Source organism: Psammomys obesus, unplaced genomic scaffold (assembly GCF_907164565.1).
Source record: "Psammomys obesus unplaced genomic scaffold, mPsaObe1.curated_primary_1811, whole genome shotgun sequence".
NCBI classification, from domain to species: domain Eukaryota; kingdom Metazoa; phylum Chordata; class Mammalia; order Rodentia; family Muridae; genus Psammomys; species Psammomys obesus.
Window position 1 is genome coordinate 31,291,881 of NW_026593286.1, and position 16,182 is coordinate 31,308,062.

Below are 16,182 nucleotides of genomic sequence, written 5' to 3' on the forward strand. Positions count from 1 at the left end.
TGGATCCCCTCTTTGTGCAGTTTATTTGAATTCTGCTTCCATCTTGACTATGTTGATTTGTCTTCAAGTATGTTAATTTTGTTCCTGAAAAGTCTGTTGTTCCAATACATTTTTTTTCTTATGACATATTACAGTTTTTCATACACTGTGATTTAGCACATTATTTTTTAAAGATATTTTTAAAATATCTTTATTTTTTTATAATATGATAGTGCATGCCTTTAATCTCCTCATTTGGGAGGCAGAGGAGGCAGCTCTCTAGTTCTCTGTGCTCCTTTCCACCAGTTATTGCTCCATACTTAGGAGAAGGGCTCTATATTCTTTAACCAGACTTTAATCTGATTGGTAGAAAGGAGTACTTTTAAAGGCATTTTATAAGTTTTGAGCACTGCTATCTTTAATAATTTGGCACTTCTTTTTCTGAATTCTGGTAGTTCCTAACATGCACAGAATACTAATTAATTTTCTTGTGGTCATTATCTCATCTAGTGGTCTCTTAGAGTTTTTTTGTTTGTTTGTTTGTTTTTTCCCCCTGCTGCTTTTTCTGTTTTAATTCTCTTATGTCTCAGGAATGGTACCAAGCTTGGCTTTCCTTACATTGTAGCCTGGATACTTAAGGAAGTAAGTTGATTGTTCTTCATTGACAGTGTCCAGTACCTTGAGACCTAAGTTTTATATATTTTTGTCATTTAAAAAATGTTTTAAGGCGCCAGTCATGATATTGCACACCTTTAATCTTAGCACTCAGTGGGGCAGAGGCAGGTGGATCACTGCTAGTTCAGGGCCAGCCTGGTCTACAAAGGGAGTTCAAGACCACCAAGGCTACAGAGAAACACTGTCTCAAAAAAAAAAAAAAAAAAAAAAAAAAAAAAAAGACAGAAAAGAAAAGAGTTTTAAGATGTGTTGATACACACCTTTGATCCCAGCACTAGGAAGGCAGATCTCTATGAGTGAGGCCAGCCTAATCTACATAGTGATTTCCAGGTTAGCCAGGGTTACATAGCAAGGCCTTGTCTCAAACAAAAGTTTCCAGGAAGAAGGTAAACTTTTGCCTATAAATATCTTGTTGACAAAGAGAAAGTACTTCTCTAGACCTTTGCTTTTCTTTTCATTTTCCCTCCTCTCCTCCCTTCTCAGTACACATGCATGGGAACATGCTTTTGTGTGTGTGTGTACAGGTGCATATGTACATGTATGAGGATGTTGTAGAGGCTAGAGATAAGCGTTAGGTATCTTCTTCAATGGCTCTGCATCTTACTATTTTAAATAGACTATCTTTTAAAAGAAATTGACTGAATTCCTCTTAGGAGAGAGAACATGCAAGTATTTTTCTTTCTAAGAGTGTGTGACCTTGCTTTATATATTCTGAGTCCTTCCATTTTTCTGCAAATTTTTAAACTTTCTTTTTTTTTTTTTTAGAACTGAATAGTACTCATTTTCCCAGTTTTTCATTATCCATTGATTAAAAACTTGCAAATAAAATAAATATTACACACTAAAATTAAGGAGATGTGTAACTGGAAGTTTTTTCTATGCCTGCCCTTTCTCTGAATAATGACATGGAGACCTTTATATTTATTAAAAGTTTTAGGCTCTATCTGGGCTCTATAGCTCTTCTAACCCGACAATACTAACCACATGGCCTGTTACCTGTCATCTTAGTCTTGTTCTGGCACCTACTTCTTCATTGCAACTCCCTCTTCTCTTGTCCCCATCTGAGATTCTCTTACTGAGCTTGGAAGTCCTACCTTCCTCTCCTGCCCAGCTATTGGCCTTTCAGCTCTTTGTTCAACCAGTCAGAAGGTGTTTACAAAATACTGAGGCAGGAGATGCTTTGTAATAATGACAATACCAAAGTCAGCCTGTAATCAGATATCTGTGGCACAGAAATCAGCATTTGAATACACAGTGCTCAGATACCTCACTCCCATAGAGATGCAAAGTTTGTACAGCTCAGTGAACTTCTGTACAGTTAGAAATAGCATTTGAAATAGAAGGTGTGAAGCTGTACATTAGATTTAAACTTTCAGTATTGAATATATTTTATGTACTTATTCACCACCACCCAAAAAAATTATGACAGAATTAGACTTAAAAAAAAGTAATTTGCTTTATACACTCTTTCATAACTTGTTTTTTATAACTTAATTACCTGCGTTCAGTCCTTCTCGTTACTTAATATTTAGTCTTTTTTTATGTTATACTGTACCCACATGTACATTTGTTTATAAATACAAATACATAATTGACTGAATTCCTCTTAGGAGAGAGAACTTGCAAGTATTTTTCTTTCTAAGATTGTGTGACCTTGCTTTATATATTCTGAGTCCTTCCATTTTTCTGCAAATTTTTAAACTTTCTTTTTTTTTTTTTTAGAACTGAATAGTACTCATTTTCCCAGTTTTTCATTATCCATTGATTTGTGTATGGGTAAATAGGTTGATTCCAATTCTTTGCTATAGTAAATAAACCAGCAATAAGCTTGTGGGTGTTAATATCTACATGGGAGGGTATGGCATTGTTTGGGTATTCCTAGAAGTGGAATAGCTGGGTCACATGCTTAGTTCTGTTAGATCTATTAAAAGAATGAGGCTGGTCAACCAATCTTCTATGCAAGAGGTTTATTAAGTGGGTATGGAGGGAAGGAGGGGAACATGACATGATGGGGAGAGAGAGAGAAAGGGGAGGGGGTACAGAGAGAGAGAAGAGAAGAGAAGAGAAGAGAAGAGAAGAGAAGAGAAGAGAAGAGAAGAGAAGAGAAGCAAGAGTAAGAGGAGTGAGAGAGTAAGAGAGTGACCACGTGTCGGGATGTACCTTTAAGGGGCAAGGTAACCACGCCTTCCAGGTGTGGCCACCTGGCCGGCAACACATGATGATATCATAAATTGCTAGGTAATCCCAGAAGCAGGTTGTGTTCCAAAATACTAACAAGTTCTATTTTTAATTTTTTGAGAAATATGCAAACTGATTTCCATAATGGCAGTGTTAATTAGTTTGTACCTCCTGACAGTGAGTAAGTGTTGTCAAATTCATTCATGGCAGGGTGAGGTGATATCTCAAAGTAGTTTTAATTTGTATTATCTGATGAGTAGGGATATTGACTACTTTATTATTATTATTATTATTATTATTATTATTATTATTATTATTATTTACAGTTATTTTGCTTTGTATCCTAGGTTTAGTGAATACTTTTAAAAAGCAGTTGGCCATATGTGTTTCTTTTAAAACAACAACTATTTCCCCATTTGTTGATTAACAGTTTTATTTCCATGGTATTCAATTTCTGTAGTTCTTTGTTAGATCTGGATAACAGCCTCTTGTCTGAAGTGTAGCTGGCAAAGATTTTCCTCCACTGTATGGATTTTCTGTTAACTTTGCTAATTGTGTCCTTTGCTGTAGAGAAACTATTTTCATCTGTTGATAGCAGGCTTAGTTCCTTAGCAGTTGGTGTTTTTTCAAGTCCTTAGCTAACCCAGTATCTTGAAGGGTAACCCACGATTCCTTAAAAAAAGTCAGTGTTTTGGGTCTTAAATTAAGGTCTTTGATTTATTTTGAATTGACTTGTGTACAAGGTGAAAGATAAACATCTAATTTCATCTTCTGTAGGTAGTTGAGTTTTATCAGCACCATTTGTTTAATAGGTCCTTTTCCCAAAGCATTTTATGTTTTTACCTCCTTTGTCAAAATTACCTGGGTTTAGCTTTGCCATCTTATTTCCAGGTCTTCTGTTCTAGTCTCATTCTACTTTGTCTATCTTTATGGCAGTACCAGGCTTTCTTTATCAGTATAGCTCTATAGTATGATTTGAAGTTGGATTTTATAATATCTCCAGTACTGTTCTTTTTTTTTTTTTTCGAGACAGGGTTTCTCTGTGTACCCTTGGCTTTCCTGGACTCCCTTTGTAGACCAGGCTGGCCTCAAACTCACAGAGATCTGCCTGCCTCTGCCTCCCTGAGTGCTGGGATTACAGGTGAGTGCCACTGCGCCTGGCTCCCAGCAATGTTCTGAGTTTCATATGAGTTCTTGTATTTCTTCTAAACCTGTGAAGTACAGCATAGAAATTTTGATAGAAGTTTCATTGATTCTATAAATTAAATAATATGAACATTTTCATAATATTTATTCTGCCAACTCAGGAATATTAACTCAACGAACTGAGCCATGATCTAATTTTTTGTTGACAGATTTAATACAGTCCAGTTGCCATTGTCAGTGCTTTTTGTTTATTTAAAAAGTGTTTTCCTTAATTGAGCATGTTTATAATATATATATTATATATATATTTATATATAATATATATTATAAATGAGTGTGCATGTCTGTAATCTCAGCACTTGGGAAGTTGACACAAGGAAGAGTATAAGTTAAAGGCCATCTTGTCTACATAGTGAGACCCTGTCTCAACAAGAAGAAAGAGGAAGGAGGTGATAGAAGTTTAAACTTAGTTATTTACACAAATGTCTTGCTGTACATTTCCCTGCTCCACAATACTTAGATCTGTATTCCACTTGGCATTTTCTTCCTTTTCAACATCGAATTAGAGATGGGAGTGGGAAGATGCTCATGCACAGACACATGCCTGTAAGGGTCTGAGGACAGCTTTCAGGAGTCAGTCTCACCCTCCATCCAGGATCAAACTCAAATCCTCAGACTTGGCAGCAAGTGCTCTAACCAGTCAATCACCTGCTGGTCTCTGGAGTTTGCTTTTGTGAGTAGTGTAAGTTCATTGTTTTCCATAGAGATAGCCACTTGACCTAACATCTTTTTACTTAAAACTCTCTTTTCCAATTGCATTGCAAAATTATCTTTGTTATAAACCAGTTAACATGATTTGTGCATGACTGCTTATTGCCTATTTTCCATTTCTTATTTATTTAGTTTAGAAGTGAGGATAGGTGGCAGGTGCATGCATGCCTTGTTGAGGCTCTGGAGTCCTAAAGAAAACTCTTGCAAGAGAAAGAGTGCATCACTATAATATGTTTCAAAAATTAGAGTATTTTGGTATGGAAAAGATTTAATTTTCTAGATATTTTTTCACCTGAATCTCCAGCAGTTTAAATAACCTACCCATTGTCTTAAAGATAATAAGTGGGATCCAGACGCTGTGGCTCACACCTGTAATCCCAGCACGGGGGGAGGCAGAGGCAGGCGGATATCTGTGAGTTTGAGGCCAGCCTAGTCTTCAAAGCTCTCCAGAACAGCCAAGGCTACACAGAGAAACTCTGTCTTGAAAAACCAAACCAAACTAACCAAACAAACAAACAGATAATTAATGGGATGCTTGAAGCTAAAATTGAGACTTTTTGTCTCCAAAATTTTTTCTTATATATGATAAAGATACACAAGTATGCTAGTTATTACAGAATATGTTAGGGTCCATAATTATTCTTTAGTGTTAGGTGAGCTACGGCAAGTAAATGTGCTTACTACACAAGTATCAAGGACCAGGGTCCAATGTCAAAAGCCATGTGTTTCTGCTGTGTGTATAATCCCAGTGCGGAGGGGTATAATATGGAGTTGGGTAGATCTCTGGGGCTTGCTGGCTGCCAACCTAACCAAAAAATGGTAGAGCTCTATCTTCAATACTGTGTGAAGGGGTAAGATGTGACTCAGCAGAGTTGGCTTTTCAGTGTCTTCCACATGACCATGTGCAGGTGCATGCAGCCACACACATAAGTACACATGCACCGTCAGTGCTTGCACACCAACACATAAAAATGAAGAGCCATTTTATGAGTGTGTCATCTTAAATAATTTGTGATATGTTCTTGAGAATATTTTTTAATATTTGAATTTATTTTTATTTTTTACAGAGTTGGAAAATATTTAACTCTCAACAAATGAATTCCATACTTGAACTCTGCCACATTCCTGTGCCACCTCCTCCTTTAGAAAACTGATCTTAAGACAGGTAAAATTATGACCTTAACTTTAAAAAAAATAGATGAAGAATAATTTTCTCGTACGAGTAAAACATGTTAAGAGTTTTTGGTAACCTTTGGTGAGTAGCTTTATTTATTATACAGTTTTACCTGACACGATCACATTGTACTACCTTTGAATTCAATTTTTGAATTATTTTAGCAATTGTATCTAACAAATACAATTTAACAAATGTGTTATCTGAATTTTACTTCTATTTAGTTCATTTATTCAGCATGATGTATCAGGATATTCCTAGATCACTGTTGAAAGCAATTTTTGTGACTGTGGCTAATGTTCTCTTTCTGTTCTGTCTGATATAGGAAAATAGCCACATGTTTAGGTATTTGAAATGTGGCAGAGAAAATAACCTGCTTTTCTAGTGTTTATTAATAATATACAAAATGTGCAAAATCAAAGCCAAGTGTTGTTTGTATGCCTGTAATCCTAGCAGTTAGGAAGTAGAGGCAGGAGACTCAAGAGTTCAAGGTAATGCTTAGCTAGCTAGATAGCAAGATCCAGTCTCAGAGAGGGAACTGGAGGAGAAAAGAGAGCCCAAATAAATACTTATTACCAAATCTATTTTGCTATAACCCAAGATCCTGCACACATCTCAACTACCACTGTTTTCATAAAAAACACATGCCAAGACATGTCAAGAAGAAAATGGGGAAAGAGCAAAATCACTTAGTTGAATGTACCCAGGAAAGCAGTTTTTTGGAATTCATAAATAGCTGACAGGGCCAACATTTATGAAAGCTTCATGTTGACAAGGTTCAAGTAGGTACAAGGAAGAAGGAAACTTAGACAGTGCTCATGCTGCATGGAGTCTGACCCCCAGATGCAGCATCCTGACAGAAAACTGGTATGTTTTATGAAGTCTCCAGAGGCACTGTAGGCAAGAAAGCTCCATGCCACCAGCCTTAACGCCCATCTCAGCTAAAACTGAGTAGATACAGACATCAATTTGCCTTAAGAGAATCCAGCAGTCGCATGTTGAGTTTGAATGTTGTCAGGAGTGAGCACATAGGGTTCAAATTTCAGCCTGATTGTGGACTGACACTATGGTTGTGTATGTATTCCTTTACTATCTCCCCACCCCATGAGGAATACTGAGCTTGGCTGGGATGGTGTCCTAAGTTAGCGTCTATAATTGTATGACTCTGCATTAGGAGAGCAGGATAGGCAACATTAGGTTCTCAACTCTAGAGAAAACACTAAAAGTGAATTTGGAGTACAGGACAGATTGCCTCAGGAAGTGAAGTCTTCAGTAAAGACTGGCAAAGACAGTAACACTGTCCAGGGTGCATTCTCTTAGGTCATAGACCCTCTAGCTGCATCCTCTCTCAGAAATCAGGCCGTGGCCCCTTACCGCTGACAGGCCCCTGCTATGACATCTACAACACACAGGTCGTGGGAAGCAAGGGAGGAGATAAGTAAGCCCTGTCTTCCCCCTCGAAGCTACAAGGTAATTTTACCCAGTACCAGGCTCCTCAGCACATAGGCTATGCCAGACTAAATCACACTAAAGCTTCTGGTCATCCCCTCAAAACCTAGAACAGTCAGAGAACCCCGTTTGTCCCCCTGCAGACACATACCCACCCCATCACACTCGCATGTGTTATCATCTCTTTTACTTTTTACTCTAAGCTGTCTTAATGAAGCTCCTCTCTAGGTCTTTTAAAAGTATATATTCATTTATTTGCCAGCACAGGGTGTAGTGTGTGCACGTACATGCTTATGTAAAAGTCATAGCAGAAATTTTGGAGTCAGTTCTCTCCTTCCATCATGTAGGTTTGGGGGATTGAACTCAGGGCATCAGGCCTGTCAGCAAATGCTTTTACTACTGAGCCATCTCTCTGGCCCTCTTTATCTCCAGGTGTTTGAAGGGAAGCCTTTGTTTTCCTCCAAGGCCGTCATTTGTCTCTAATATTATCTCTATTTCTCCTAATTACTCTCTCACATTAAGGTGTGATCATGGGACCCCAGTGGTCATGAGACCTAAGTGATCATGAGACTCCAGTGGTCATGAGACCCCAGTGATCATGAGACCTAAGTGATCATGAGATCCCAGTGATTATGAGACCCTAGTGATCATGAGACAGTCTCTTAATAAAGATCACTCTGGAGGATAGTCACCCCTTTCTTTATAAAATGACTGAACCTACATTTTTAAATTCATTTTTAAGTACATATACATGTGCATGTGTGTGTTTCCATGGAGGCCAGAGGCATCAGATCTCTCTAGAGCTGGAATTATTAGCAGTTATGATCAATCCACTTAACATGATTGCTGGGAACCAAACTCAAGTCTTCTGAAAGAGCAGTGTGCTCTTATAACTTCCGAGCTGTCTCTTTAGTCCCCTGAGCCCACATTTTATCATAACACAGAATAGGTCTAATTTCTGTCTTATAGCAGGAAAATAAGCAAATTGTATTTGAATTAATTTAAATAGCTTTTCAGCTTAGAGCTACTGTATCACATAGTACAGTTTTAAATTTTGCCTTAGGGAATTTAGTCTTTTCAATAACAACTGCCTTAATCTAAGCTTTAGACATATACTTTGAAATATCTTCATAATTTTTTCCCAATGCTTTGAGGGTTGAGGAGGGCTTGAGACAGGGTTTCTCTGTATAGCCCACTTGTCCTGGAACTATTGCTGTAGACCAGGCTGGTCTTGACCTCAGAAATCTGCCTGTCTTTGCTTTCCAGGTACTGGAAGGCTGGCCCAATTTTTTTTTTTTTATCAAGTTTAAGAATTTGCAGTAAGCTAGGCAGTGGTGGTGCACAACTTTAATTCCAGCACTTGGGAGGCAGAGGCAAGTGGATCTCTCTGAGTTCAAGGCCAGTCTGGTGTACACAGATTGAAAGGCTACACAGAGAAACTGTGTCTTGAAAAACCAAAAAAAAATAACCAGGGTGGCACATGCCTTTTACCCCAGCACTGGACACACAGAGGCAGGAGGATGTCTGAATTCAAGGTCAACCTGTTCAACATATTTAGTGTCAGGCCAGGGCTTCCTTGTGAGACTGTGCTTCGGAACAAAACAGATAAACAAAATCTGAAAAAACTTTTGTCATTACACTGGTAATTACACTGGTAATTCTATAGCTTTGTTTATTTAATAATTTTGATTCCTTTGAAACCCTTGAGAACACTTATTTTCTTTTTATCCTTCATTGTCGTATCCTTAGCATTATATTCAACAATATTTCTATTAATAGATAATTGTACTGGCTGGTTTTGTGTGTCCACTTGACCCAAGTTAGAGTCATCAGAGAGGAAGGTGCACCAGTTGAGAAAATGCCTCCGTGAGATCCAACTGTAAGGCATTTCCTCAATTATTGATCAGTAGCAGAAGGCCCAGCTCTTGGTGGGTGGTGCCATCCCTGGGCTGGTGGTCCTGGGTTCTATAAGATAGCAGGCTGAGCAAACCATGGGGAGTAAGCCAGAAGGAGCATCCCTCCATGGCTTCTGCATTAGGTTCTGTCTCCAGGTTCCAGCCCTGCTTAAGTTTCTGTCCTGACTTCCTCCAATGATGGATTGTGATCTGGATGTGTAAGTCAAATAAACCCTCTCCTCCCCAACTTGTTTTTTGGTCATGGTGTTTCATCACAGCAATAAAACCCTGACTAAGACAATAATTAACTATTTTTACCACCAGAATAGAAATGCTTCTTGAATTGTCAAAAACTTAAGTAATTGCATTACTATTTTTTTAATGGCAGCTAACATGAAGAATGTTAGCCAATCTCTGTATTATTTATTATGGTTTTTTTTGTTTGTTTGTTTGTTTAAGTGTCTTGTGAGCTGGCCAGGGTGGCACATGCCTTTTACCCCAGCACTGGACACACAGAGGCAGGAGGATGTCTGAATTCAAGGTCAACCTGTTCAACATATTTAGTGTCAGGCCAGGGCTTCCTTGTGAGACTGTGCTTCGGAACAAAACAGATAAACAAAATCTGAAAAAACTTTTGTCATAGATACTTGTATTGTCCTCATTTTATAAACAAGCAGTTTGAGGAGACAGAGAAGTAACTCTTCCAAAAATATGTGTTATCTAGGCCAAAATTCTCCAAACCGTTGGTCTGTATTGGAACTTCTAGCCTCACTCTGAGCTGGGAACAAAGTCAGTGCCTTTTGCATGCTAGGGAAGTATTCCACCAACTGAGCCACATCCCTAGCCCTAGTTCTTTTTCAGAGTTTTACTTAGATCTCAGAGCAATCTATGAATGTACACTCTCCATTGCCTCACCCACAAAAACAAAGAAGGAAGTAAATAAATAAATATAAGAGCCCTGTTTTGTAGCCATTATTTGAGGACTTGTACATTTGAATTTGTTTTCATTATTTATTATAAGACATTTTAAGCTATAACAAAGTAGATAGAATAGTATATAATAAACTTTGTGTACTGATTACTAAACAACGTGGTTATCAACTTTAAGGCCAGTCATACTTTATTTATAGCCCATGCAAGGGATAGATGCCTCAGTGGTTAAGAGTGCATATTGCTCTTGCAGAAGTCTTGAGTTTGGTTCCTAACACACACATCTGGTGGCTCAGAACCACCCATAACTTCAATTCCAGGGAATCTGATGCCCTTTTATGGCCTCTGAGGGTACATACACTCACATGCACATACTCACACACAGACATTTCTACACATATATTTTAAAAAAATATTTGTATCTGATTCACTCTTCTATCATCTGTCCCTACTTTTTTTTTTAAACCTTTTTTTTTTAAAGATTTATTTATTTATTATGTATACAATGTGTGTTTGCATGTACACCTGCATGTCAGAAGAGGGCATCAGATTTCATTATAGATGGTTGTGAGCCACCATGTGGTTGCTGGGAATTGAACTCATGACCTCTGGAAGAGCAGCCAGTGCTCTAAACTTCTGAGCCATCTCTCCAGCCCCTGTCCCTACTTTTTAAAAATGCTTTTATACATTTCATCCTGGCCACAGTTTCTTCTCCCTCCACTTCTCCTAGTCACTCCCCACACCTCCCCTCTCTCACAGATCCACTCTTCCTCCATCTCCCCCTCCTCCACCCCAGAAAAAAAGAGCAGGCCTCTCAGGGATATCCACCAAACATGGCCTAACAAGTTACAGTAAGACCAGGTACAAACCTTCATATCAAGACTGGCCAAGGCAACCCAGTAGGAGGAAAGGGTCCTAAGTGCAGACAAGAGTCAGAGACAGCCTTTGTTACCACTGTTAGGAGTTCCGCAAGAACACCAAGCTACACAACCATAACAGAGATGCAAAGGACCTAACTCAGACCTACACAGGGTTTGTGTTTGTTGCTTTAGTCTCTGAGAGCCCCGATGACCCTGCTTAGTTGATTCTGTGGGTCATGTTCTTGTCGTGTCCTCAGCCCCTCTGTTTCCTACAGTCCTTCCTCTTTTTTTGTGGGGGTTCCCTGGCTCCACCTAGCGTTTGGCTGTGGATCTCTGTATCTGCTCCCATCACTTGCTGGGTGATGCCTCTCTGATGACAGTTTGGCTAGATGCCAGTCTATGAGCATAACCATTTCATTGTCCCCGTCTACTCCCCGCCCCCTTTTTTGACGAGTATTTGTTTCTGTTCTGGGTCTCTGGGCTGTCCTGCCTCTGGAGGACTCAAGAATGGATGCATGAGTCTCTCCAGGAAGGGGAAATAGATTTTGGAGATGGGTAGGGATTGGAATAAGAGGGATCAGCTGGGGATGGGGAACTGAGAGAGAGAGGACTGGGAAAGAGATTTGGGGAATGATATAAAAGCCTAGTGCAGTTGAAACTCCCTGGAATCTCTGAGAGTGACCCTGGAGAAGTCTCCTAGTCATGGGGGATACGGAGCCTGAACTGGCCATCTTCTATAACCAGCCAAGGCTTCCAGCAGTGGGACTGGAACATCAACCCAGCCACAAAACCTTTGCCCTACTCTCTGTCCTGCCTGCAAAATGTGCTGGGATAATGGTGGTGCAAATCTTAGGGGAGTGGCCAGCCAACGACTGGTCCAACGTGCAACCCACACCGCAGAGAGGGAGCCCCCACCTGACACTGCCTAGATGGCTTCTGCCCCTCCCTTTATATGCCATTATTGAAACATGGTTTGAGTGAGGCTGTTCTGGTTTGTTTGGGGTTGCATTAATAAACACTATGACTAAAAACAACTTGGAAAGGAAAGGTTTTTTTCATATTATACTTTACAGTTCCATCATTGAGGAAAACAACAAGGCAGGAATTGAAGGCAGGATCTTGAGGTAGAAGTCAACAGAGAAGTGGTTGCTTGAAGTCTCATATGGGCTTCATCTCTATACATCCAAGGCCCACCTACCTAGGATGGTGACAGCTAGGGGTGTGCCACTACCTGCCAAAAGCATCTTTTTGATAAGAGAACTTTTCAGTTATTTCACAAACAGTCCTGCTTCTTCAGGTTCTATTTTTTTGCTTGTCTTGTTTTTTTTTTTAATCCAAAATTAATTGAGTTAGACTACTCACAATGGCGAGCATTTAATAGTTGAGCATATATTTGTTTCCAGGTTTTAAAAAAATATAAGCTTTAATTGGAATTATAATTTACAGACTTTTATTCACTTTGATTTTGCTACTGAGACATTTTCCATTTTAGCAGTTAAGGCTCTCCCTTATTTTACATAATGTATATATTGTTATCAGTTTACCAACTATATGACCCTTGCTTTTTTAAGATTCAACATTTATATTTTGTTACAGGTTTACTCTGTCAGATGTAACTTGCTCCGTGTATTTGCTGTGGATAATGTAATTTGGTTTCACTGGGACACTTATGTCATTTTCCAGTGTTTTGTTTTGTTGATCCACAGTGTTGTGTAGTCAGGCTTGTCATAGAGCTCAGCACACAGCCCAAGTTGACCTCCATTTCACAGTCCCCTTGCCTCAGCATCCCAGGTACTGAGATTATATGTATGCCCAATTTAAGGACATCTTCTTCGACATTTTGCAGTGGGGAAATGTGAAGGCATGAAGACAATGGGTTTCTGAGATATCGTTAACAAATAGAATTTATTTTTGAAGTTTTAATTGTACTGTAAACTGAGTAGAGCCTCTATCTGAAATATAGACTAGATGAGTTTCTTGGTTTGTGAAAGGCACACATTATGTACCTTTGGTAATTTCTGTAGGTAATGTTATCTGTTTTAGAGATAAAAAGAAGAATAGAAGGTAACAGAAGATGCTGGGATCAGAACAAGCTGTTGTAGAAGAATGGTTATCAGAGTTCAAGGTAAATAGATTGGGATGAGACTGTGTTGTATAAGTACATGTCAGACATTTAATGATGGTAGTGTGTTCTATAAAGAGGCCTACAAATATATTTTTAAATTGGAGTTGCAAAATGTGAAATAATGCCTCTTTGGTTGTGATTTTTTCAAGTAGAGCTAATATTAATTAGGGTCAAAGGAATTACATAGAAATAAAATAATTGTTAAGATTAAGACAAATCCAATAGGAGATTGGAGTCTACAAGTAATAATAGTATTTGTTCCCTGCTTTGAGTTTCTATAGTTAAAAGTGAAATAGTTTTGATTGAAAACTATGTAATATATGAACACTTAGGAAATGTGTTTTATGAAGTATAAGTGCAAGAACTGAAATACATCCTGTTCTCTTTTAGGCTCTATCACTTTAAAGTGACCTGTTTTTATGAAATCTAGTTATGATATGCAACTTGTGATCATTTTTCATGGATAAGCAGCTATAAAACTTATATGTTAATTATTTAATGTTATAGTAATTATGTTTGAATTTCTCATTTGACTGTTATTTTACTCAAGTAGCACTCATGTAAAATAAAGTTGTTTGTTTCCTAAATATTAAATTCATTTTGCTGTCCTTTGATGGTTTTCTCATAGGCATTACCTGACACTCAGATCACCAGTTATGCAGCAACTTTACACCGGAAAAAAGCACTTGTACCAGCACTCTATAAAGTTATTCAAGACTCAAACAATGAGGTAAGAAATCTTTTAAGAAAAGTACCTTCTAAATAGTGAGATGAAATCACACAAATGTAAGTTTGTAGTTTTCAATCTCATTTGTGAATCTGGAAAGCTTCTTTCTTCTATTTTTCATCCTGATAGTTGCTTTGGCTTCCCCACCCCCATCCTTTTACATTTGAAATTGTTTTGGTTTTTTTCTTGGTGAAGGTGATATGCTTTGATTCTCAACATCAGTCACCTTCATCTTGATGCATTATTTATTAAATGTATTTTTTTTGTGTTCTTTAATATTCCTTCTTTGGAAACCAAATTTTAACAGTATATGATACAGCCTTCTTTGTTTTAATATTGTTTCCTCTTATTTTTTAGTGCTATAGACACATTTATGAGCACTCTGACCAGTTGTAAGCTGATAACATAAAATTATGCTGCTGTTTACTAAGTCTACCTGAAAATTATCAGAGGAAATGCTTTAAAAATCTGAATAGTGAAGATCAATAAGCATAGAATAACAGTCAACTGTTATTCACCCTGTGGTAGAAGATAGAAAATGCAGCAACTGAATCAATATGTACACTATGCTGGATACACACAGTATTTTTCCATTAACACAGTGGTATGACATATAGTTTTATCCCACTGGAGTCATGTATGCTTTAACATGCAAATGAAAGGAACACACAGGAAAGTAGCTTCTTATCTTCCCAGATACAGCCTCCGAGACTGCCTCTGCTGTGTACTGCAGTGAGCTTGAAGAAGTTCAGGTAACCAGCTCCTAACCAGCAGCCTAGCATAAAGTGCATCTTCACTGTTGTCTTCTCACCAAAAGCTTGCTTATTGACCTCCTTCTTCTTCTTCGTCTCCTGTGTTTGGACTGGCTCTCAGACTTGCATCTGCTGTTATTTCTAGCAGCAGCTGCAAGATTCATTTGCTGCTTTTCTCCTGCGGTGTATTGCTGAATTTATAAAACTTCAGAAATGGGCTGTGTTTGTGTATGTGTGTAGATCTGTCTACACGCACACACACACACACACACGTATCTTTAGTCAGGAGTATTTGAAAATTTCTAAATGCTAAATTCTATCTACCCTGCCCCTAATTTTGTCTTTAACATTTAAGCTTTGCTTATTAAAAATTATTTGTTTTATGCTTTTCCTTTTAGATTGTAAGCTCTTCATGGGCAGTGGTCATATATTTTATATTTGTTACTTCCCTAGAATATAATATTCTATATATATGAATGAATATCTAACAAGTATTACGTGCTTGAGATGTGGCTGTGGGGCTAAGTGTAAATAAGTAAACATCAATTAGAAAATAATGAAATACCAAAAGATTCTAGAATCATTAGATTTAATACTCAAAAGGTATGAAGTATTCTCACTTAAAAATAGATAGACTTTTAAAAAATGTTTTTCAGACTCTTCTGTATTGTCATACTTTATAATTACACGAGACCTTGAAGTCATGGTTCAAAATGGAAATGGTAGCTTGAGAAATCCAGGCTCAAGACTTTAGTATTCATTATAATTGTGAAGTTGCTAGGGTGGGTCTCAGTTCCATCCTTTTTACTGTCAAATCAGAAGCTTCTGATTATGGTTTTTGAAAACCAATGATAATAAATTCTGTAGAACCTCAGGTTATTCTGCACTGTAGTCACAGACAGGTGCACTTCAAGTCCTGATTCATTATATTATGAGACATTATTAGATGTGTTACCAAGCTGTTATTTCAGAGAATAGCCATGCGCTTTGTATTATAAGAATTGAACTTAGGATAGTCTAAAAATCAGTGTTGCTTTGAAGACATAAGAGTCCTTGATATGAACTTCTAGAGGATTAATTTTACATGTTATGGCTACTTTTGTTACAACTTGACTTTTAACCTGTACACCAACAATATTGCTTATTGTTCTTTTTCGTCTTAACAGACCTTAGTCAGTTCAGTGCTTCTTCCATTTGAGCCCCACTCTTGAGTCCTCTCTGTTCATTTTCTATTTTCTTTGACTTTATACTCTTGCCTTCCACTTTTCTGAGACAGGTATGTATGTGTCTGACTGTTCTACTGTCTCTGCTTCCCAATGTTTGGAAATCTGTAGGAGTTAAAATGCATGAGTTCTGAGATTGGAACTCAGTTCTGGGACTTAAGTGCCAAGTACTACCCAATGGGCCAGACCTGCCCATCACATTTCTTTAAAACAAAACAAAACTTTCTTTGACTTTACCTTTTATTATCTACTTCATCTCTCTGTCACTATTCACAAATGGCCTTATAATAATTTCATT

General features: G+C 37.9%; 1 protein-coding gene across 5 annotated transcripts in view; it reads left to right on the forward strand.

The window, feature by feature from the left end:
* The window catches only part of Hycc2 (hyccin PI4KA lipid kinase complex subunit 2), a 59,712-nt gene that overhangs the window by 14,229 nt on the left and 29,301 nt on the right, over positions 1–16,182 (forward strand). For 4 of the 5 annotated variants that reach the window (XM_055616555.1, XM_055616559.1, XM_055616554.1 and 1 more), the window contains exons 2-4: positions 5,817–5,914; positions 13,101–13,182; positions 13,811–13,912. In XM_055616555.1, coding sequence (XP_055472530.1) covers positions 13,132–13,182; positions 13,811–13,912 — 153 coding nt within the window. In that variant the 5' untranslated portion in view covers positions 5,817–5,914; positions 13,101–13,131. Of the gene's footprint in view, positions 1–5,816; positions 5,915–5,938; positions 6,005–13,100; positions 13,183–13,810; positions 13,913–16,182 lie in introns of those variants that run through there. The other variant, XM_055616556.1, reaches the window with a different exon arrangement.